Genomic DNA, 22,066 nt, shown 5'->3' with positions numbered 1-22,066 from the left:
TTGCTGCTCATATTATGTGAGATACTCTGCATTTTGATTCACTTTCTTTCTTTCTCTTTGCTTTTAGATAGCAGATTCATGATTGAATTCACTTCACGAAAGGTCTTTATGATCAAAGCTTACTGAATCAGCTAGTCCATGTCAACCTTCCTCTTTAAGTAGCAAGCTTTTTCCTGTTGAAGATCAAGTTATTAACTCCCCTTTCCGCTCATCTCCACACGTTCGATATCCACCATGGCGCCCTACCATAGAATGTACCATGATGACCGTCCCCACCCCAGCGAAACACCATCTACTCAACTCGAGACTGCCACTTCTTCTAAGCCAGTCATTATTAGTTTTCATAATAATAAAAGCAAAATATAAGTAAAGGCATACCAATTAGAGGTTAAATATAATAAGAGGTATTCGGTCGACTTAGTTGCAAGTGCGCATCAGGAACGACATGTCCATGGCGTCTTCATTTCCCCAATCAAATAACCACTGTCAGGTACCTAGGTATACGCTCTTGACAAAACGAAAATAAACTGAACAATATTGTTTGCATAACTGCTTAGATATCTGCGAATCTCATGGGAAACATGTTTGGGAGTGGCCCAAGTGCTTTCATCACTGGGTCGTGTACGTTTCGCACGAATTCTAGAGAGACCTAGTTTATTACGACGGGACATGACCTGTTTTTATTGTAGATAGCCACCTCGTGGATAATAGGTGTTTGTTGGAAAAGGTCGAAGGCGCCTTCAGCATATGAATCCCACTATCGCATACAGGCGGAGGGAGGCGCGATCGTTCTGTACTGATGGGTTTGCTTTGCCGAAATTGTGGCTCAATAGTGGCAAGACACGAGCGCTCTATGCAGGCTCCGCGCTCGCAAAAGTTGAAGAGACAACTGAGTTGTTGAAACAGTGATGTGAAGGTCGAAAAAATGAGTGGGGCTTTGCTTGTCTGGTCTCGGCCCGTGCCCCACCAGATGCCCAAGGTTGCCCCGGTAATGACGTACCTACCTAGGTACGTAGGTACCTAGGTAGAAGTTTTATGTGATTTATCGGGCTCAAGATCATTTAAGGGACTTTATATGTAAAAAGGACTTTGATGATCTTTTTAGATGTCTTACCAAATGTCCTTTTTCAGATATTCTCCGTCAATGTTATAATGTCCGAAAATAATAACACGGAGTACTCTAATATGTGCAATATACGAACACGGTAAAAAGTGGAAATCGTACAGAGGACCCTTCTATGAATAACCAGGGGATATAGTTGTCTAAAAAATAGTTGTTCTTCAAAAAAAAAAACATTCAATGGAAAAGGAATGTCGCTACTACCTTCCAGTGAACCCCGCATTTAGGAGGTTGGGATTGTCAACTTCACCATTGCACGATAGACAAGTCAACTTTCAGGCCTCAGATCTCTGAAGTGGGATCCGTGCAATGTGGGGAGAACTTGTCTCCTACCAACGTTCCTCAATCACCATGCTCGGCGTGATCACAGTCCTCCTAGCAGGACTTGCAGGCGGTGCATACTCCCAGCCAACAAAAGAGACAAAGACAGACACAACCTACCACGAGAATGCCGGTGTCCTCCAATTTGTCAACCCCCTCATTGGCACCTACGGAACATCACAAAATGGCAATGGCGGCATGATCCCCTCCGTCAGCCCTCCCTTTGGCATGACCCGTTGGACACCGCAGACCCGCGAGAACTTCATCTCGCAAGTTCCATACGGCGACAGCGACCGTCTCATCCATGGATTCCAAGCCACGCACCAGCCGGCTATTTGGATGGGCGAATCCGGTCAGGTTGTACTGACACCAGGAATTGGCGAAGTTCAGCCGCTGTTTCAGAACCGGGGATTGCAGTTCCGGAAGAAGGACGAGAGGAGTACACCATATGTCTATGAGGTCTTTGTTGATGCTGCTCAACTTTTGGACCGTGACTGGAATGCGACAGCCGAGGCTGTAGGTGATGGGCCTGTTCCTGGTGGTACGGGTTCCGTGCCGGATGAGGTGAAGGAGGGTGCCAACGGGCGGACACGAAAAAGGCACACCGAGTCTGTGCTCCGTAGTGGAGATGGTGATCAGTATCAGCAGTCGATCCAGGTATTTCTACTCTTTTTGTGATCCCCGTGAATGCTTGCTCATGGGTTTCAGGTTGCCATGTCGGCAGATTCTCATGTTGGCCATCTTCGATTTGACTTCCAACACAGCCCTACCAATGTGGATGGCGAAGGCCAACCTTGGGTATTCCTTCAAGCTTCTCGTCGCAACTGGATAGGCGAAGTTCATATTAATGTGAAGAGTCGGGAGATATACGGTTATAACACTGAGCGTCAGGAATACCTCCTCGGACCGAACAAAGCATCGTCGTTCAAGGGCTACTTTGTATCTCGCTTTTCTGAGCCATTTACTGAATTTGGTGTGGCTAATGGAGGCTCAGTCATAAAAGATGAAGTTCAGCGACACGGGAATTTCACTGGTGCATATGTGAAATTTGCTAACTCGACATCCCGCGTCGAAGTGCGCACTGGTGTTTCGTATGTCAGCGTTGCACAGGCAAGAAAGAACCTCGAAATCCAGACTCCAGATGAGCACACATTCGAAGATACCGTTGAGAAAGTGAAGTCAGCCTGGCTTGAGAAGTTGGGTAGGGTATCCATCAGGGGCATCAACAAGACCGATACGCATAGCGACCCCCGCACTATCTGGTATACCGGCCTGTTCCATGCGCTCCAGTATCCAAACGACTTCTCCGAGCCAACATCAAATCAGGATGGTGCACCGCGCGTTTTCTACTCGGGCTACACCGATAGTGTCCATACTGAGAACGACTCATACTACCAGTCGTGGTCAATCTGGGATACATACAGAGCCGAGCACTCTCTCTTGACTCTCTTCGCGCCGGAGCGTGTCAACAGTATGATGCGCTCCTTGCTACGCATTTTTGATTGGTCCGGTTGGCTGCCGATGTGGGCCAACTTGGTCGAGACAAATACTATGATCGCCACGAATGCAGATGTCGTCCTTGCCAACGCTCTAGAGCGAGGATTTAGGGGCTTCGATATTCACATGGCTTGGGAAGCCGTCAAGAAGGATGCATATACTCCGCCTGATCACGATACTGATACTCTGTACTATGACCGTGAGCCCGGCACTTCATATGAAGCCCGCGCCGGACTCACATCATACATGAAGCAGGGCTGGGTGTCCAATGACGGCTGGGCTGAGGCCGGTAGCCGCACATTGGACTATGCATTCAATGATTACGCCTGTTCAATTGTTGCTGTCCATGCGGGAGAGGGCAATGCCACCGTGGAAGCCCTCAAGAAGCGAAGCGGAAACTACGCGTACCTTTGGAACAACGAAACTCAGTTTATGCAGTCCCGCAACGCGAACGGGACCTGGGCTAAGAACACCTTTGGATGGACCGAAGGTGATGACTGGATCTACACGTTTGATGTGATGCATGACGTGAAAGGACTGGCTGGACTTTTTGGTAACCGTCAAGCCTTCCGCGATAAGTTGGATGCACATTTCCAAGGTGGTCACAATGACCATACCAACGAACCAAGTCACCATGTACCGTATTTGTATTCTGCTCTCGGTTATCCCAACCAAGCAGCTGAGATAATCAGGGACATTGCTTGGCAGAACTACAACGCGACCAGTGGGGGACTGAGTGGAAATGAGGACTTGGGACAGATGAGTGCTTGGTATGTCTTCTCCGCGTTGGGATTCTATCCCGTCAACCCTGCCAGTGATGAATATGTTATCGGGACACCGTTCTTTGAGGAGGTTTTCATCCAATTGCCTAGTGGCGCAAGCACAGGCGGAGTTACCAATGGCAGAGGGAAGAGGCTTGAAATTAGCGCTCCGGGGGCATCCACGAAGCCGTATGTTGCCGGTTTGAAGGTTGATGGGAAGCGTATCAATGACGCGATTTTGAAGCACAGCCAGCTTGTGCATGCCGCAAGAATCGAGTTTGAGATGAGTGCTACGCCCACTTCCTGGGGAAGTCGCCCCTTATGGGAAACTTGATACTAGGAGTACATCCAAAAAGAACCCGAGAAATGGGACCAAGACTGAAGAGTCCAACTGGAGATGGCTATCATGGATTCGAACCAATTAAACGGTCGGCTTATGTTGCGATAGATCTTGGGTAAGAATCTGTCGGTCTAGTACTTTGTTCCAAGATCGATTTCCTACTTATATCCATTCGCTTGCTGCGGGATTCATCAATCGCCACAAATTCCCTGCTAGCTTGATCCTTCAGCATACCCATGTCGCTTTGCGTTTTATTCAAATGTATAATTGGAGCTGCCAATGATTTTCCCAACCCCTCATTGATTTTGCATCACCTCATTCTCATGATCTGTTGCAAAGTATTGCGCCATAGTACATGCCGCCTCGCAATGAACACACAATTCCTTGGCCATTGATAGAGTTCAACCCCATCAAGTTTCTAACTGGTCGCAAATTACTCCAACGCTTTCTCATTGAAACCTAGCGATAGCATATTCCCATGATGTCCGCTGGAAGTTAGCATGCACAATTCCCAACAAGGACTAGAGCGCGCATCAGGGCAATACTAACCGAAGCTAGAATTTAACTTGAACGCCACAAGGGCCAGAATTCCCTTCGGACATTCCGTCTTATCACATCATCATAGTAGTTTCCGATGAGGCCTGCCGCACCCCTGACCGCGCCCCAGTTATTGTGGGGGGGGTCCGAGTTGAACAACAGTATATGTATATGGCGATGTCGCGCCATGTGTTTCACGAAGAATCTCATTCCCTTTAACTTTCTCCCCTGCCTGCCACAATGGGTCTCCCATCTCCCGTACGGGAATATGCCGAGTCAGTCCCCCAGTATGACAGCAGCGACAATGATAGCCTGAAATATACCACCGAAGTCGGTGGGAACACCTCCAAGGCCACATACCAAGAGGCATCGGGAGCGCCCGTTGAGGTTAATTCCCCGCTGGGGTATTCGGTCGGTTGGGTTACTGTGATTTTCTTGAATTTGAGTAAGATGATCGGGACGGGAGTCTTTTCAACGCGTACGTGTACCCCAACAGAGTTTGGGTTGGAAGATATACTGACATACAATAGCATCGACTGTCCTCAAGGGTGCCGGCTCGGTTGGTCTTTCGCTGATCTATTGGGTCATTGGATATTTGATGGCATCAAGCTCTCTATCTGTCTACATGGAATTCGCATCGTCTTTCCCCAGTCGGTCTGGTTCGGAGGTTGTCTACTTGGAACAGTCTTATCCCCGACCCAAGTACTTCTTCCCTACTGTCTTTGCGATGCAGACGGTGCTTTTCTCGTTTAGCAGCAGCAATGCCGTTGGTATGATTTCTTCGCTGGTGTATGGTGAAGTGACGATGTACTGACTTTATCTAGTACTGGCCCAGTATCTCTTCAAACTGGCGGGTTCGGAAGTTACTCCATGGAAGTTGAAGGGAGTCGCTGTGGCTTGCTATACTGTCGCAGTACTGGGTGAGTTGTAATTCTTGTTTCTGTGTGATATGTGCTGATGAAATTGGCACAGTTCTAGCGTTTCATACCAGATGGTCTTTGAGGCTGGCAAATGCCATTGGGCTGGTCAAGCTCGTTACATTGATTTTGTAGGTGCCAACCCGCGATATCCTTGCAAGGCAGAGATATTCAATCGGCAAAGCTGACTCAAACTCAAACTTAGCATCGCGATAACTGGCTTGGTGGTTCTTGGAGGCCATACCTCAGTCAAAGACCCCAAAGCAAATTTTAGGAATGCCTTTGAGGGTACTAGCGGCGCGACAGCCTACGGAGCAACCAATGCATTGACCAAGGTCTGGTTCTCTTTTGCGGGCTATGAGAATGCTTTCAATGTTGTCAATGAAGTCCGGGTATGTACTTCCTATGATCGTCACAACTCTTATGCTAATAAGTAGTAGAATCCCACTAAAACCTTGAAGTGGAGTGCTCCGCTCTCATTGGGAGTAACGGCAGTTTTATATATCCTGGCAAACATTGCCTATTTTAGCGCTGCGACTAAGGAGGAAATTCTAAAGTCGAAAGTCGTTGCCGCTGGCGTTTTTTTCGAGAAGGTATTTGGAACTGGTGGTGCGTCTAAGGCATTGAATTTCCTCATTTGCATGAGTGCTTTTGGAAATCTCCTTGCCGTGCTTATTGGACAGTCCCGTATGCTGAGGGAATGTGGAAGGTTAGTGGTGAAACATTGTGTACATTTTGGAAGTGTTCCTAACCCGTCGGTTGGATATAGACAAGGTGTTTTGCCTTTCACTTCATTTTGGACTTCAACGAGACCGTTTGGAACACCGCTCGGTCCCTACTTTGTGAAATGGAGCTTCACGGTAATAATGATCCTGGCGCCGCCTGCTGGTGATGCATTCAGTTTCGGTACGTCCTTGTCTCCTTTCTGACCTGCTGGGTGATGACTACGCGGGAATTAAAAAAAGACTAATTTTGGGAAATAGTCGTGGATCTTGGAGTCTACGCATCGAGTTTCTTTGGTTCGGTACTCACAATAGGCCTAGTGGTCACACGAATTCGTCGTGCGCGCCTCAATCTCCCGCCACCGGACTACAAGGCCTGGCACGTTACAGTGGCATTTGCAATTCTTTCTAACCTATATATGGTCGTGATGCCGTGGTATCCGCCCAGTACTGGGGCCAATGGAGGCGATGTGAGCTTCTGGTATGCAACATATTGCGCGGTTGCTCTTGGAATGTAAGTTGCTTCTTTCTCGGTTAATTCTCCTTGATATATATCGCTGACTTGACGACCTATCAATACAGTATCGGGCTTTGCGGAGTCTACTATTATGTCTGGATCAAGCTTCTCCCTAGAATCCAAGGATTCAAGTGGGAGCAAACGGTTCTCAAATTGGATGATGGTGCTCTGGCACATCGGCTTGTCAGGGTGCCCAAGAGGAATGCATGAGAGATGTGACCAGGTGACCCAACAAGAGGCGCAATCCATAGCATACATGAATTAGTCAACTACTGCGTATATCAACCTTCTCATTGTTCCGAGGCAAAATGACCGTACGATATACCATTTTAGCGTTTAAGACGTGATTCTAGCATGCAGGTGTGGAGTCGGCTCCACTTCCCCCCAGAGGCCGGGTATCCCGGGGCCGAGCCGTTCCTTTCTTTTCCAATCACCCTCGGGAGTAACGATATCTACATGTCACAGTATGCAGGTGCAATGGCAGATATCTTGGGTTGATTTATCGACCATCCGAGGCTAATATGATCCGTGAAGTTTATCTCACCACGGGGGTATGCGTTGCAATGTTCGTTGCCGAAGGTGGGCTACGCGATTAGCCGACGGGCTGTCGGCTGTGGAGCCTATTTCTCCGTCAGCTTTTAGCATGGCCAACGAAGGGATTGAAATTGGCCGATCATCATTAGAAGAATGGACGGTAGTAACGTTAATTGGCCCAAATCTACAGACCGCCGACGGATAACAATTGCTGCAACTGCACTAAGTGGGACAGAATTTCCTCAGATGTCATCTAAAGACTCTGCAGACCATGGCACGGAGACTGCGCAGCTTTATAAGCTCGGCTTCCACCACATGGACACTTTTCACCCCGATCAAAATCTCACCCCAAGATGCGCACCCCCGGGTTTTGGCTTTGGGCCTCGCTCGCAGCCTCGTGTGCCGCGGTTCACACCCCATGGAACCTAGGAAATGGCTTTCAACTCACCGTGACCGAGAGTACCAACCAATTGTCTATTACTCACCGTGGTCGATCCATTTGGGAGACTGTGCCAGGCCAGTCATTCCTCAGTGCCAGCGCAGGAGATGACGAGGTAATCGCCGCCAATGGTAACTTCAAGATCAATGAAGTAGACCAAAACAAGTGTACCGGCCAGAAAATTAGCGATGTTGCTGCCCAGTCATGGCACGGCAGTGAGAATGATCATGCTGCAGTTATTCGGGGTCAGCTCACCGGCTGCGGTGACACCACTCCTCATTTCTCTGTCGCGTTCTGGGTCCCATCCCAGTTCCCCGACCGCGTTGCTTTTAGCATCAATGTCGACCCTGGAGCTTCGTCGAATGCGGCAACGAAGCTGTTCCTGACATACCGCTCTTCGCCATCTGAGGATTTCTACGGACTCGGTGCCCAGGGATCGTTCGCCTCTTTCAAAAACCAGACTGTCCCCATATTCTCGCGCGAGCAAGGTGTTGGTCGTGGTGACCAGCCCACAACTCGTCTTGAAAACGAGGATAGTTTCTTCGCCGGCGGAGATCAGTTCACAACCTACACCGCCATACCGCAGTATATCAGCTCGAAAGCTCGGGTCTTCCACCTGACACAAGAGAGCTCTGCCTACACCACATTCGATTTCACCGATCCTACTGCTGTTACCGTGCGATATGATGCCATGAGTGTCAACGGCTACTTCATGCAAGCCGAGAACATGCTTAACGGTATTTCCATGCTTACCGATTATACCGGCAAGATGGTCGCGTTGCCCGAGTGGGTTGACAGCGGGGCCGTGCTTGCTATTCAAGGCGGACAGACCAAGGTGAACAGGATTGTCAAACAAGGACTTGAACTTGAATGTCCCATTGCTGCAGTCTGGCTTCAGGATTGGTCTGGTACACACTCGCAGAGCGTGTCCTACATGTCGCTGAATGTCTCTCGTCTTTGGTGGAACTGGGAATCTGATACCACACTTTACCCGACATGGAAGGAGTTCGTGCAGTCTCTGCGGGATCAGCACAATGTTCGTACTCTGGCATACATCAACCCATTTTTGGCAAACGTCAGCACGAAGCCTAATGGCTACCGCACCAACCTTTACGACGAGGCCAGTCGGGGTCGTTACATGATTCAGAACTCGACTACTAATAGCACATCTGTTATTTCCAGTGGCCCCGGCCTTGAAGCTGGTATCCTTGATCTTACCAACTATGCTGGACGATCCTGGTTCAAGGAGGTCATGCTGGATCAAGTTTGGAGCGCCAATATCTCTGGATTTATGACTGATTTTGGCGAATACACCCCTATCTATCCGGACACTCAGTTCGCTAACAGGAGCATTGATCCCTTCTTCTACCACAATGCCTATCCGCGCGAGTGGGCTGCTCTCCACCAGTGGATTGGAAAGAATGTGTCTTCATTCTCAGACGCCATCCTGTTCCACCGCTCATCATCTATGGCGGCAAACCGGCACATGAATCTATACTGGGCAGGCGATCAAAACACAAATTGGGGCGTCAACGATGGCATCAAGGCTGCCGTAACCGTCATAGGCCACATGGGTCTGTCAGGCTACGCTCACGGCCACATGGAGATTGGTGGATATACCACTACTTGGGATAATAACGGTGTTGTGAACCGCTCTTCTGAATTGCTCGGTCGATGGGGCGAACTTGCTGCCGTGTCCAGTGTAGTTTTCCGTACTCACGAGGGCAACGTCCCCCAGGTCAACGCGCAATTCTACAACAACTCAACTACCTACTCATGGTTCGGTTACAATGCGCGCATGTTTGCCAGTCTTGCGAAATACCGTCGCCGCATCTTGGAAACCGAAAGCAAGACCTTAGGCTGGCCTTTACTTCGCATGCCCGTCGTTTACCACCCGGATGACCAGGTCGCCAAGGCAATAAGCTACCAGAGCTTCTATCTCGGCTCTGATTTGTACGTCGCACCGGTGCTGGACCCCGGCCGCACTAGCGTGAAAGTTTACTTCCCCGGCAAGAATCAAATTTTCACCCACGTTTGGTCTGGCAAGAAGTACCACGGTGGCAAGACTGCACGCGTCTCCGCACCGTACGGGAAACCCGCGGTTTTCGTCGTTGGGACGCCGAAGAACAATGATTTGGATGACTTCCTGCAATTCGTCCGCCAGGAGAATAACACCGTTATCCATTTCTAGTCCCCACGAAATGTGCCTATGAGAATTTTCGATTCCCAACAGCCCCAACCCTAGTTCCTAGAAATGTCACAGGCATGCGGCGTATGTATTTAGAAGCTTACCGTGTCAATTTATTTCCTTCGCATTCAATTCCTTCGTCGTTAGGAACAGAGGGCGCATATGCGGCCGACTACACTTGTGTGCCGATATAGGTATACGCAAGGTGTTCGGGACTGTTAGGTTTCCGCGATGAGGAGTTGGAGTTGACTTGACCTAGGCTCTTCATAAGGCTCGACGCTGAAGAATAATGATACTTGGGTCAAACTGGCTGCACAATCTGAGGTAAATTGTAAATTCATGCTAAATATACGCTTATGAATTAGGGTGGATTAATGGTGATTACGATAGTATCTAATTGATTCCAAGGTTGATTGATCATCGGTAGCTTATGATAGGCACCTGGGCATATAGTCACGGTGTCGCCGGCACCTTCCCACATTTCATCGGTTTGTTGACCCCACACTTTCTGGCTTTACCATTCTCACTTCTTCACAATTTTCCCATTCGACACACGCGAAGGCTCAAGCCATTTTATCGTGAGCTTTCTTGATATATCTTGGCACATTTCCAATAGCTAACACCTGCACCTGGACTAGGCACCCCCTGCTTGGACTCTACGAGCAAAGTGAAGACTCTCATCCATCACCAAAATGCCAGCCACTGACGCACTTCGTACGTTCATTTCCAGTTGTTCCATTCCATACAAAGTGACTGACATTCAACTGTAATAGAACCGCCTCTTACCCCCGCCGAGCGGGCCATTGTTATATCCTACGGCGGCTGGACACACTTCATGCAAAGCTATGGCCTGAAGCCTTGGGAACAAGATGACGCTGAGGAGGGAAAGAAAATCCTGGAGGCCCTTGTTCAACCCGACGAAGACTCTGAGTAAGAAACCTTCAACTGGTGTTTGGCTGGAACAGAAGGACTGAGAAAAGGGCGATGGATGCCGACCATATGTTCTTCGGTTCCTCTTTCTGACTTTCTCGATGAGATTCAATCAATAATTTTTATCCCTAGTGCTTGCCTATTCTTGTAGTGTACGTCATGCACCATGACTGTTTTTGCCTACTCAGCGCCCTCGTAATCGGACCATAACATAAAACCCTGTGTACCAAGGTATGGAGCTGTAGCAGATACCATGTTTTTCCTTTCCATTCTACTTATAATGAAGTTATTGAAAGTGCAAGATAGATCATCCCGAGATCCGTTTGAAACCTTCACCTACGGCTTCAATATTCAATGTTACTATCACGGTGGTAAACCTCCACTCCAATCGGACTTTCCAATCAAGTTTGAGGTTTGTTCTCGCGTTCGAGTCGACTGTGTTCTTAGGGATGTATATATGGCTGAGTGGTTGAGCAGTGTTCCGAATACAAAAGGCTGTCGGATCTAATATTGCAAGGGCGCATGAGATACACTTACAAAGTTTGAAGTTGTTTCATTGAAAACAACAAACACATAAGTACGTCATATGAATCAATAACGTAAGAAACCAGCTCCGACGGAATCAAAACATAGCCGAGTATGACCAAAGACCAATTCATAACCCATTCAACACCTTCCCAACTCAAAGAAAAGAATTCACAATCTAGAGCGTGTCTCCCTCTGAGTCTCCGAGATACCACTCCGCGAAGCCCTTGGAAACCATGGACGTGCTTGTCTGGTCAGAGAACTCGTAAGGCTATAATCAGTAGCTCTCCACGGCACAATCTTCTGCCCTCTGTCTCCGAACCGTGGTATATGACTGCTTTCATATGTGGGAATTCTTCTCCGGGGACGTCCATGGTCCTGAAAACGCCGAAATCGGGCTTGTCATACTTGTACAGATGCTTGAAAGGATTGTAATCGCAAATACTGTCGAGTAGCGTTCGACAATATGAACCGATAGGACAACATATGTCAGAATGATAATAGATAATGCTCACCTCATCGAACGCCATAGCTCGTTTTGATATGCGAACTTTGTCTCTGATAAAGCATAAGAACTCCAATCCTTTTCAAAGTGATATGCTCGAGAGGTGGGGTCTGTAAAATTATCTTTGTCTTCTAGATACTCGAACGTTCATGGGTCAGTTCGTCGGTAGGTTGAGGGAGGTTTGGCTTCGGCGCAAAGAAGCGGGGCTTAAGGTCTGAGTTTGTGTTGAGAGTCATAGGCTGGCGCTTGATGTTCAATTCATCGAGTTGCGACGCCTCATGTGTATGGACTCCAAGAGCCTCGATGGCAGTGTCGAGCGCAATCAGAGTCTTGCGCTGCTCCAAATGGTCACTTGATTCCTTAGGAGTTGGTTTTGAAGACATGTCTGGTAGTATTATGGTGATGATGGCTCGGATGCAAGTTCTGGGAATTTGGGATGACCGTGACTGGGACCTGAGGGGGTTTTATATCGGAGGATTTCTGGGATGTCTTGTGTAATGTCAGGTAGTCATTCGGAAGTGACAAACTACGTACCTTCCGTTATGGTGACCTTGGAGAAGAACAACCCATAATAGTATCAGGTTACCTTACTCTCCAATCACTTTCCCCTCCACAACATCCACATATTTATCCTTCTTCATTCACGGCTTCCCTTCAACATCTTCCTTGTTCTTCTTGAACACCATTTCTCCCTGGTTATATGTCAGTTCATGATATCTCAAACCTTCTCCTCTGTCGGCAACTGACCCTGTGATATTCTCTAGCCCACGACGACCCTAAGTCCCTGACAGTACTGTCCGTGGGCAACACTGTCAACCACAAGTGAGTCACCTAGCCTTGACTTTGCCTCTTTTGATTACCTTTACTAACGCTTCGCTCTTCTCTAGATCACCACTTCCTTGCCTAATCGGGGACCTGGTTTACGGGTCCTAAAACGCTCCTTCTGGCCTCGAGCTGAGCTACACCCTTCGTTTCCTCCCTTAACCATTCTGGTGAGCCAGATTGAAGCTTAACAAGGTACATGTGCAGTTACTAAAGTTATTTCAGAAGTGAGAGATATCTGAAGTGAAGCGACAAGAAATTGGGGAAGTCCAAAGGGACGCATTGGAGTGGGTTACGGGAGCTTATTCTTATAGGCATTATGGTAAGATTACCTTGGAGCCTAGGTGATCCTGTCTAACGCGTCCTCCCACTCTCCACAGCAGCGCATCTCCCAAAAAAGAAAAATCGTGGCGTGGTGTCTTTGGAACATGGTATTGCACGTCAAGCAATACAAAAATATGAGCGTTGCAGAGAATCTGTCACGAACTCAAACAGAACAGGAAGAGCTTTTGTACCGGCACGCATCCAACAAACAGGGCATTTCCCTGTCCTTCCCAGAGAACATGGACCATTTCCCGTCCCCTGAGCTTGGCCCATTGACAGGAAAAGGGGAGAATGGGCTTGAATGCTACAGCCGTTGTTGGGAAGTGCTCTGATACATCGCCGGTGGCATTTATAAAGCAAACTGGAAGAACAGGTTTGCGACTGCCGACGACATGAAAAACGGTAGCATTGTGAAGGATTCCCATGCCCCGATATGGATGCAGACGGTGATATAGCACGTGCTTCCTGAACTATCCAGTGCGCGCCTATCATTCTCGAGTAACCAACTACCACATATTGAGGTCGAGGTATATTGGGTGCACAACCCAGAGGTTGTGGAGTACGGGGAGACGGTCCTTGCTATTAAGAAAGCTAAGAGCCGAAAGACGGCCGTGCCGGGGTCAAAATTCCTATTACTTTGGGATCCCCGAGTGTTTGCTACTGTAGCACAGCTTCGGGACAACATCCGCAGATCATTGAACTGCCAGGCACTCGGCCTGGATTTGCAGAGCGTTTGCGTCATGTACCATTGTGAAGATGGCAATTGTGACGAACAGACTGATGGGTTCGTCCAAGCTTGTGCAACATTGCGTGGTGTATTCGAAGGTTCTGGCAATTCGAACTTCGTTTTGGAGGTTCGTACGGACCCCTTCGATACGGAGGATCCAATGTACTCCCTCTACAAGGATGACAGCGACCCGATTGACCCGGTCACCTACCTTGAAATTTATACGTAAAGGTTACGCTGACTTCATCATCATCACATCTTGTCTGATCCCCTTTCGTTATTGGGCAAAATCAAAATGAAAATAATATTTGTGGGAAAACTAGTCCGAAAATTAAAGGAAAACCATAGTTCATCTATCGTGCATATTTATGGAAAGTGGATAGTGCCAAGGTCAGGTATAGCCTAACAACTTCGCTATCTCTGCCCTTTTATCAATTTGGTGCCATTGAATATCCCATCTCAGTCTCTCTTGCTCAGGTTCTCTACCGTGAGGGGACAGTCTCAACGCTATACCATTCTCCATTTTAAAGATAGAACAACACTAGCTAACCCACGTGCAAGGCTATGGTACACACAAAAAAAAGAAATAATCGATTTGTGTAACTCATTATAAGATATCGAATATGGAAAGGAACTGATCTCATTTGAGTCTCCGCCTCTGAATCTCGTCGCTCACCTACTGTTGAACATTCTCAAATCCAATGTATGCAAAGGTACGGCAAAGCAACGATATCATAATTTCCGTGGCCGGGTAGCGGGTAAAGCTGGTCTTGTCACTATCTTCACCGCACTTCAACCTTTAGGGCCATAAGGTCGGCGGTGATATTCATAGTGCTGCTCAAACACTGAATATTCCCTTGTTTGCCTCGGCCCACTCCTCCAAGCTCGTCACCGTTCCGGCGTACTTCCGAAGGTTGGCGGCTGCCTTCTCGTACGCCTCTCCTTCGAACGGGCCAAGACCCTCCTCGTCTCTGTACCACGCTCTCAACATCGTCATCAGCGGCCCAGCCACAAACTCCGGCACACCATTCTCCAACATGTTTTTCACACCGTCCTTCTCATCCAGCTCGGTGACCTTGACATCTTTACCAACTGCCCTGCCAAATATACCCACAGCGTCTCTCTGAGACACAAGCTTCGGTCCACAAAGGGGAATAGAGTTACGCTGTTCAGCGCCTTTCGTAGCCTGTATCCCTTGGACAAGCAGCGTACCAGCCGCCTTGCCAATATCTTCGGGCGAGATCCAGTCAAGCTTAGCGTCCGGATACGCAATCTTAACCTCCCCTTCACGGATCATACCCGCCCACCCGCCCGCGTTGGTGTTGAAGTACGCCGGTCGAATCGCAATATAGCCATCGGTGCCAAAGACCTCGTCGAGGTTGACCTCAATCTGTGCATGAGCATATGATATGAAGTCTGCGGGTGGAATCTCCCTGATATCGCCTTCGACACTGATGCTGCTCAGGAAGACGACAAACTCAATGCCGCCAGCCTTCAGTGCCTCTATGGTGCTTCTCATGTGGTCCGTCGTGCCGAACGCGAGATATATGAAGGCATGCTTGGCTCCGGTCGTGCGCACAGCATGTCCGATGGTTTCCGGCTTGGTGAGGTCGGCCTGGACCCGTTCGAAGCCTCCCTCCTTCTCTTGATCGTAACTGAGGCCTTTGATGGGCTTTTGAGGATCGCGCATAGCGAGAACCACCTTGGCGCCAAGCTGCTGAGCGGTGCGGGCAGCGGCAGAGCCGACGTGGCCTGTGGGGCCGAAGATAATAGTAGTGGGAAGAGGCATTGTAAAAGGTTTGTTGAGTTACGCGAAACTAAGTTGGAGAGTACTACGACCTTCTCAGCTGAGTTGAGGTTGTTGAGATACTTGTACTCCCACCTCTTCCACAGTCTGGTAGACCAAAATCGGTAGTCGGACTTCGACATGTCCGACCCTAAGCCGGGAAACCTTGTTAAACGGGTATGCTTAGAAATTAAAGTGGGGTTAAGGTTTACAGTGCCGCAAAAGCCTCTCCAATGGTTATCATTACTAATGGCTGATGGATTACTCAGAATTTCCCTCGAATAATACATGGTCCTAGTAGATATAAATGGATAATTTTCCAAGTAAACCGGCTTATTCACCTATCCAGTCCGGCGATAAAATATCGTGATTGATAAGTCAATACAATGGCAAGCCATGAGTCTCTTCCGGTTGTTCTCTGCGGACGACTTGAAAAGGTGGGCTCTCGTATTATCGAAGAGCTGAAACCTGAATACGAAGGTATGTCAGCAGTAATCCGCGACATTTTGTGCTGTGGTCTGGCTTGATAGCTTACGAAATATAAGTAATCCATTTCATAACGAGTATCGAGGACGGTGTACACAACCTTCCTCCTATCCTATCTGGGTCCTTGCCATTATCAGACGAAAGTGGCTTGGGTTCCAAGAGTTATTCTCGACCCCCCAAGGCAGTCATTCTGGGTGGTGGATATGATGATGAAGCTATCGCTCGACTTCGTTACGCGGTTACCAGCTTGCAGGGGACAATAGAAGTACCTTGGCTAAAAGCAGATCTCAAGAAGACGGAGGCTGGCCCTACTCCCGGGACGGATGAGTACTGCAATTTTGCGGCATCCCGGATGAAAGAGACGCTCAGAGCTTTGCAGGAGAGAGAGAAGCTCGATACAAGAGGAGATGGAATTTTCCTCTGGTGATAATGAAGTTGTGAAGTGTTTTAACAGATGCCGAACTAATGGGTTGGAGACTTTGTGGCCGACAGAAACGCTAAGCTATACCTGCGCTGTTATTTTGTCTCTGGGATGACTACGATATGGGCTTCCAGCAAGCGTGAACACCCATCCAGTTGTTGACTTGCGCGAGTCCTCACATCCGGCAAAGTTGGTGTCGACGAAACCCCGCAGCTGAAGACCGTGTTTGTCTGAATAGACGATTCCCTTCTGGCGTTGCTCTTCAGATATGTAAAAATGCGATCCACGGCATCCATATGGGCGCGGTTTGGGTTGGATGCGTATCGAGCGACATATCCGGTAGCAAAAGCAATATCCGGTCTTGTCTGATTGCTGCTAAAATTGAGCGATCCTACCTTCGACTGATATTCTTTGCGGAATTTGGTGTTGGTAACGTAGTCGCCCTGTTTCGCTAGCTTGATCTTCGCATCAAGGGGGGTCTTGGTAGGGACTGCATCTTTGAAGCCATATTTGTTGACCATTTGGTCGACATATTGTTTTTGATGGAGATGGATTTCTCCAGGCTTCTGCTCAATGTGCATTCCTAAATACCAGGACCACTCCCCCTCGTCGGATATCGGAAATTCCTTCTAAAACTGTGCCTTGAAATCAAGGATTGTCTGAATGATTTTGCCCATCACGTTTATGTCGTCTGAGGATGAGCCCGGTCGTATCATTGATAAAAACCCATGGATCGTAGGCGGACATTTGCCAACCCCAGCGGACAAGGGTGTCCCGGAGTTTCTGATACCACGCCCGAGGTGATTGCTTTAAACTATAAAGGGCCTTCAGAAGCAGCAAACAGCATCCACGAGTTAATTGTATATCACTGGCGGGTTTAATGTAGACTGGCTTGTCCAAGCCGCTGTTTAGGAAAGCCGTCTTGACATCCCCCTGGTGGATGTGCTAATGGCAAATCGCTACCAACGCGAGCAAGATGCGGTTTGAAGCGGACTTGACCACGGATGCAAACGTCTCCTCATAATCAAGGCCCTCTTCTTGCTGAAACACCCTGGCTACTAGACGAGCCTTTTGCCTGGTAACATTCCCGTACTGACATTTACTGCTGAAGGGCTCACTCAAGCTGAAGAACCTGAATCCTCAACTCATGCTTGGTTAGGTCATTCTTGACCCTGACAACCTACCAGAATATTGTATCCTTAAGGATTGTTCCAAGGCTATTCGAGATAAGTTCGGTCCCGATTTAGCTAGCCACCCCTCCATGTGGTCCAAGGTCTTCCTCAGACAACTGATACAAGTCCTTTCCCAATTCCCCATCGACCCGATACTTTTCGCCAACAGTGGAAAACTCATAAGGATCAAGGGGGTTCGTATAATGCTGCATGATAATGTCGTACATCTGCCAAATATTGGGGTCGACACGAGCCTCTCGGACGATATTGCGTTTACCATCCAAATAGAGCAGCCGAAGTTGCTTAGTTTGGAAGGCTTCCTTATCCGCGATGAGAAGATAGACCTCGGTAACGATCCTATGTAGGCTACTCCCGTGATCCTCAATAATCTTATCCCGGCTTTCTTTTTCTTTCCAATCATCTGGGAAATTCTGCTTCACGCTAGAGATATTCTCCTTAAACTTCTTGCGAAACAACTGTAAACTATCGGGAGATGTATACCGTTGCTCACTTGGTGGCACTGGGCCAGCAACCTCGGGTAGGATCTCGAATATCCGCCGCCAGTCATCGCCGAAATTGAAGATATTCTTGTCGTTGAGGCATGCCCAGTCTGAGGCGTCTTCGAACGTCTCTTCATCTGTCCATGCTTTTAGTGTCTCGTCGTCTTCTCGGTCGGAGCTGTAGTGGGTTCGGAGAAGGACAGGTATGCTATCGCCATGATGCATCCACTGAGCCTTCCAACGAAGGTTATCGGGTCTCCAAAGCCGAAGAATTTTCTCTATTTCTTCTGAGGTTGGCTGTCGAGACGGCGAGATTTCATGTAATTCCATATTCAATTCATCGGGGATCTCGTCCAAGTCAAGGAATCCGTAAATAAGCCGAACGCGTTGCTCAGTGGGTGATTCTGATGAGGCTGGATCCCAATTTCTCTGTTGAAAAGTGTTAACGAGTTCCAAGGATTCAAAGACATAATGGAACGTACGATCAAAAATTGTTCAACAGCTAGCCCGCCCCATGGAGCAATTTCTTGCCGCATAATGAAGAGAGTGTTTGAGAGAGGAAACAAGAAGAAAAAGGGCGAAGGTGGGAAGGTTGGTTATATCGAAGGGTTTAGGTACGTTCAGGGGTTATGAGTGGAGGTAGTGGGGCTTTAGTGGGGGGAGGGGGCCCAGTGGGGGGAGGGGGCTATAGCTAAACGTTTCTAGGAAGCGTGAGGCCGCGATAGGGCACCCTCTTCCGTAAGCATTTGAGAAAAGGATGGCCGAATCAGATCGCCTGGTTAATCCAGCATTGATTCTTCGACAGGATGTGTTAGATCAATGGACGGGACGACGTCGGAACCAGGACCTTGTCCAAGACAGAAACACCCTTGCACATGGAGGCAGCATTTTACTCGACATCGAAGCTATTGTGCTGATGTTTTAAGAAGAATAAAGCCGTGCCACCTAAGGGGAATCTGCTTTCTTGGTGTATTATGGGATTGGCTGGAAGGAAGCTGTGGTTGCGGCGGAGCTGGCCCAAGGATGACCCCTTTCGAAAACTTTTGTTATTTGCGCGAACTCAAAGTCCTTGGACCGATATAAATTGACATCACAAGGCAGCAAAAGCAGCCCATTATTCTTGTACATATAAGTCTAATCTTCCTACTGGTGACCTCAGTGGACACTTCCAAGGTCCGAATTTCATAATTAGATTATTCGGCATGCAATGTCATACATCGTGAGTTTTGAAGTAAATACGAAGCAGAACTCTCTTATCATCTGCCCGCAACTTCATCATCACCCTGCCATGTCATACATTCAAATAGCCCAGATTTCCTCATGTTTCTGCAAAACCCCGAATCCCGGCATCAAGCTATGTAAATGGCAATCAGATCGTATCCTTGATAGGATCCTTTTCGGCATCTTCGATCTTTTTCAAAAATGTCTCTGCAGCCTTAGCATCGTCGGGAAATACGTTCTCAGCAATCATTCGACGAGGTGAGCTACCAAGCCACTGGAACAGAGAGAAATCCCGGAATCGATCCGCGCGGAAGATTTCCAAAACCTCCAGCGGCTCATCGTCACTCAGGTTCTCAATGAAGTGGCCCATATTCCGTGGTACGATGCCCACATCACCCGCCATGTAGTTGAATGTTCTGGCGTTTCCTTCCGCGGCAAATATCGTAACTCGCGCACGACCTTTCTTGAAATATGTCCATTCGTCCGCGTTGGGGTGCCAGTGCATCTCGCGTAGTGCGCCCGGGGAAATCTCCAGATGGGCGGCTGCTACTGTTTTGGAAATTGGGAAGTTGGTGGAGTCAGTAATACGGACACGACCGCCGCTGGTTTCAAGGGGTTTTTGGGCGTGCATATGGTGTGTGAAGTTTATCTTTGACTTCTTGAAGGTGGGTGGTTTTTCCTGGTCAATGCTACCCGGGTTTGAGCCTTGGAATATGTACTTCTCGGATGTCGGGATATTGTCGAATTGTTCTGGTGACATCCGGAAGTTCTCTGCTAGAACTGCCTTGGGGTGTGTGAGCTGGAGACCAAGGTTAGTATTTGTATATTATAGGTTGAGACATGGACAAGTTAACATACCCAACCAATCAGTCAAAACGAAGGTGGACTCTTCGGAGAAGTTGCCATCATCAAAGATCAGAAGGAACTCGGTGCCATTTTCACCTAGACCCTGGAGCGAATGTGGATGTCCAGCAGGGAAATACCACAGATCTCCTGCCTCCAAGTCGTCCATAAAAGTGGCACCTTCTAAGTCCAGGGCAGTGACTCGTACTTTTCCAGCAAGCACATACGCCCATTCAGCTTCCGTGTGCCAATGCAGTTCGCGGATGACCCCTTTATCTAGACGCATATTCACACCCGCGAGTTCACGGCTAGTGGGTAGCTCGCGGATAGTCGTTTGTCGCGTCCATCCGCCTTCCTATACACAGATGTTTAGATCAACGATGCACACCACATATTAGAATTACCATACCTCGATCCGAATATGTGAATCCGCAAAACTCCATCGCATATTAGGCATACTGCCATGGTCGGTACTCGGTGGACGGACAAGATCGGGGTTCTGGCGTTCGCGGTCTCTATTCCGCGGTCCCATCACCGTAGCACCATCTCCATTGCGGAACGGCAGTGGCTGTCGGCCATCACCAACAGAATCGACCTTGTGATCATACGGGTCGCGATGTCCCGGAGAGAAAGGCGGCTGTCCGGAAATAGGCTGTTGACCGAATAATGATGCGGGATGGCCGGCTGGTACTTGGAGTAGCCTCTGTAGGCTGTGATCCGGGGCAGGGATAGCCCATGTAGCCTGGAGATATCCCAGGTTTAACAGAAGGCGTGTAAGCTGCATGCTGAGCTTGAAAACTAACTAGTTACACAAAGGAAAAGATAAGAAATTCCAAGGTAGTAAATGTGTAAACTGCGAAAATGTTGTTCTCCGCATCGACGTCACGACGTTCCGCATATTCCGATCGCATATCCCGTCTCCAACTGTTTACTCCAACAGGTTTCCCGATTAATATTTAAGTGCGCTTGTATAATCTCCAAAAAGGGGATGACGCAGTCTCATTCCTTGCCGAAATCGCTTTTGAGTTCCTACGCCAAGGGATCCATAGAAAATACACAACTTCCCTCCACTTCAATCCATCGACCACCTCACCATCAATGTCTGGCGAGACAGATGCCCTGTTGGGCGACCACATACGCTCGAAACCGTCTAGATTATCCAGAGTATCCCAACACCTGCGCAGCGACCTCGACCCTACGCACGGCGACCTGGTCCTGCTATTCTGTTACGTCATCACCGGTCTCCTGGACAGCTCAGCGGTACTCATATGGGGCTCCTTCGTGAGCATGCAAACCGGCAACACTGTATATTTCGGCCTGGGTCTCGTTGGCACAGAAGACGATCGCTGGATTAAGTCCGGAGTCTCTATTGCGGGGTTCTGTCTAGGCTCGCTGTGCTTCGCCACCTTCCACCGTGTCTTTCCGGCTCGACGGAGATGGGTGCTCTGTGCCTCGTTCCTTGCTCAAACCTTGTGTGTTTCCATTGCCGCTTTGATCGTTACGATTTATCGGCCGGCTCGAAATGCTCCCTTGAGTTGGTTGGTCCTCGTCCCGGTGGCGCTCATCGCATTCCAGAGTAGTGGGCAGGCTGTGACGAGTCGTGTTTTGAACTTTGGTGGCTTGACTAGTGTTGTTCTTACTAGTACTTATTGCGATTTATTTTCACATCCTGATTTCCTATCGACGAAGGTGGTCGGTCATGCTGAGGAGATACGGCGGATTGGCGCAGTCTTGTGCTTGTTGTTTGGGGTGGTCTTGGGGGGTCTCTGGGCTCATAGCGCAGTGGGGATGATGGGGGCTTTGTGGACTGCGGCGATTTTGAAGTCATTGATTGTTGGCGCGTGGTTGGTCTGGAATGGAAAGAGTGAGGATGATATAGAATAAGTCTTATTGGGCAGGGGCAAGATCACG

The 22,066-nt window shown here is 48.7% G+C and overlaps 11 protein-coding genes across 11 annotated transcripts; 7 read left to right on the top strand and 4 right to left on the bottom strand.

Annotated features, from left to right (window-relative positions):
- Window positions 1-1,471: 1,471 nt before the first annotated feature.
- Window positions 1,472-4,033, top strand: N7471_009031 (GH92 family glycosyl hydrolase; the record flags this gene model as incomplete). Its single annotated transcript, XM_057281750.1, has 2 exons — window positions 1,472-2,098; window positions 2,150-4,033. The coding sequence occupies 2 exons, from the start codon at window positions 1,472-1,474 to the stop codon at window positions 4,031-4,033; spliced, it is 2,511 nt and encodes an 836-aa protein (XP_057132633.1).
- A 783-nt stretch (window positions 4,034-4,816) lies between these two features.
- On the top strand, window positions 4,817-6,942 carry N7471_009030 (uncharacterized protein; the record flags this gene model as incomplete). Its single annotated transcript, XM_057281749.1, has 9 exons — window positions 4,817-5,054; window positions 5,107-5,346; window positions 5,401-5,496; window positions 5,549-5,624; window positions 5,699-5,885; window positions 5,934-6,202; window positions 6,263-6,399; window positions 6,477-6,729; window positions 6,798-6,942. The coding sequence occupies 9 exons, from the start codon at window positions 4,817-4,819 to the stop codon at window positions 6,940-6,942; spliced, it is 1,641 nt and encodes a 546-aa protein (XP_057132632.1).
- Window positions 6,943-7,619: 677 nt separating this feature from the next.
- Window positions 7,620-9,896, top strand: N7471_009029 (uncharacterized protein; the record flags this gene model as incomplete). The annotated part of the gene is made up of 1 exon (XM_057281748.1): window positions 7,620-9,896. One exon carries the CDS (start codon window positions 7,620-7,622, stop codon window positions 9,894-9,896), a length of 2,277 nt encoding a protein of 758 aa, XP_057132631.1.
- A 543-nt stretch (window positions 9,897-10,439) lies between these two features.
- N7471_009028 (uncharacterized protein) lies at window positions 10,440-10,945 on the top strand. Its single transcript, XM_057281747.1, has 3 exons — window positions 10,440-10,471; window positions 10,532-10,607; window positions 10,667-10,945. Exons 2-3 carry the CDS (start codon window positions 10,586-10,588, stop codon window positions 10,825-10,827), a joined length of 183 nt encoding a protein of 60 aa, XP_057132630.1. The 5' UTR covers window positions 10,440-10,471; window positions 10,532-10,585; the 3' UTR covers window positions 10,828-10,945.
- A 581-nt stretch (window positions 10,946-11,526) lies between these two features.
- Window positions 11,527-12,236, bottom strand: N7471_009027 (uncharacterized protein; the record flags this gene model as incomplete). Its single annotated transcript, XM_057281746.1, is given in 4 exon segments — window positions 11,527-11,598; window positions 11,612-11,792; window positions 11,864-11,963; window positions 11,999-12,236. The coding sequence occupies 4 exon segments, from the start codon at window positions 12,234-12,236 to the stop codon at window positions 11,527-11,529; spliced, it is 591 nt and encodes a 196-aa protein (XP_057132629.1).
- Window positions 12,237-13,391: 1,155 nt separating this feature from the next.
- On the top strand, window positions 13,392-13,955 carry N7471_009026 (uncharacterized protein; the record flags this gene model as incomplete). The annotated part of the gene is made up of 2 exons (XM_057281745.1): window positions 13,392-13,445; window positions 13,521-13,955. The coding sequence occupies 2 exons, from the start codon at window positions 13,392-13,394 to the stop codon at window positions 13,953-13,955; spliced, it is 489 nt and encodes a 162-aa protein (XP_057132628.1).
- Window positions 13,956-14,564: 609 nt separating this feature from the next.
- Window positions 14,565-15,515, bottom strand: N7471_009025 (NmrA-like family protein; the record flags this gene model as incomplete). The annotated part of the gene is made up of 1 exon (XM_057281744.1): window positions 14,565-15,515. One exon carries the CDS (start codon window positions 15,513-15,515, stop codon window positions 14,565-14,567), a length of 951 nt encoding a protein of 316 aa, XP_057132627.1.
- A 348-nt stretch (window positions 15,516-15,863) lies between these two features.
- N7471_009024 (uncharacterized protein) lies at window positions 15,864-16,425 on the top strand (the record flags this gene model as incomplete). Its single annotated transcript, XM_057281743.1, has 2 exons — window positions 15,864-15,992; window positions 16,058-16,425. Exons 1-2 carry the CDS (start codon window positions 15,899-15,901, stop codon window positions 16,423-16,425), a joined length of 462 nt encoding a protein of 153 aa, XP_057132626.1. The 5' UTR covers window positions 15,864-15,898.
- Window positions 16,426-17,662: 1,237 nt separating this feature from the next.
- On the bottom strand, window positions 17,663-18,627 carry N7471_009023 (uncharacterized protein; the record flags this gene model as incomplete). Its single annotated transcript, XM_057281742.1, has 2 exons — window positions 17,663-18,520; window positions 18,574-18,627. 2 exons carry the CDS (start codon window positions 18,625-18,627, stop codon window positions 17,663-17,665), a joined length of 912 nt encoding a protein of 303 aa, XP_057132625.1.
- Window positions 18,628-19,460: 833 nt separating this feature from the next.
- On the bottom strand, window positions 19,461-20,939 carry N7471_009022 (uncharacterized protein; the record flags this gene model as incomplete). Its single annotated transcript, XM_057281741.1, has 3 exons — window positions 19,461-20,092; window positions 20,171-20,510; window positions 20,565-20,939. The coding sequence occupies 3 exons, from the start codon at window positions 20,937-20,939 to the stop codon at window positions 19,461-19,463; spliced, it is 1,347 nt and encodes a 448-aa protein (XP_057132624.1).
- Window positions 20,940-21,253: 314 nt separating this feature from the next.
- Window positions 21,254-22,039, top strand: N7471_009021 (YoaK family protein; the record flags this gene model as incomplete). Its single annotated transcript, XM_057281740.1, has 1 exon — window positions 21,254-22,039. The coding sequence occupies one exon, from the start codon at window positions 21,254-21,256 to the stop codon at window positions 22,037-22,039; it is 786 nt and encodes a 261-aa protein (XP_057132623.1).
- Window positions 22,040-22,066: the final 27 nt, after the last annotated feature.

The sequence above is a fragment of the Penicillium samsonianum genome, assembly GCF_028829775.1.
Source record: "Penicillium samsonianum strain IBT 33392 chromosome Unknown utg000005l_segment0_segment0, whole genome shotgun sequence".
NCBI classification, from domain to species: Eukaryota; Fungi; Ascomycota; class Eurotiomycetes; order Eurotiales; family Aspergillaceae; genus Penicillium; species Penicillium samsonianum.
Note: the sequence above shows the minus strand (reverse complement) of the source record. Positions and strands in the feature narration are given on the sequence as shown.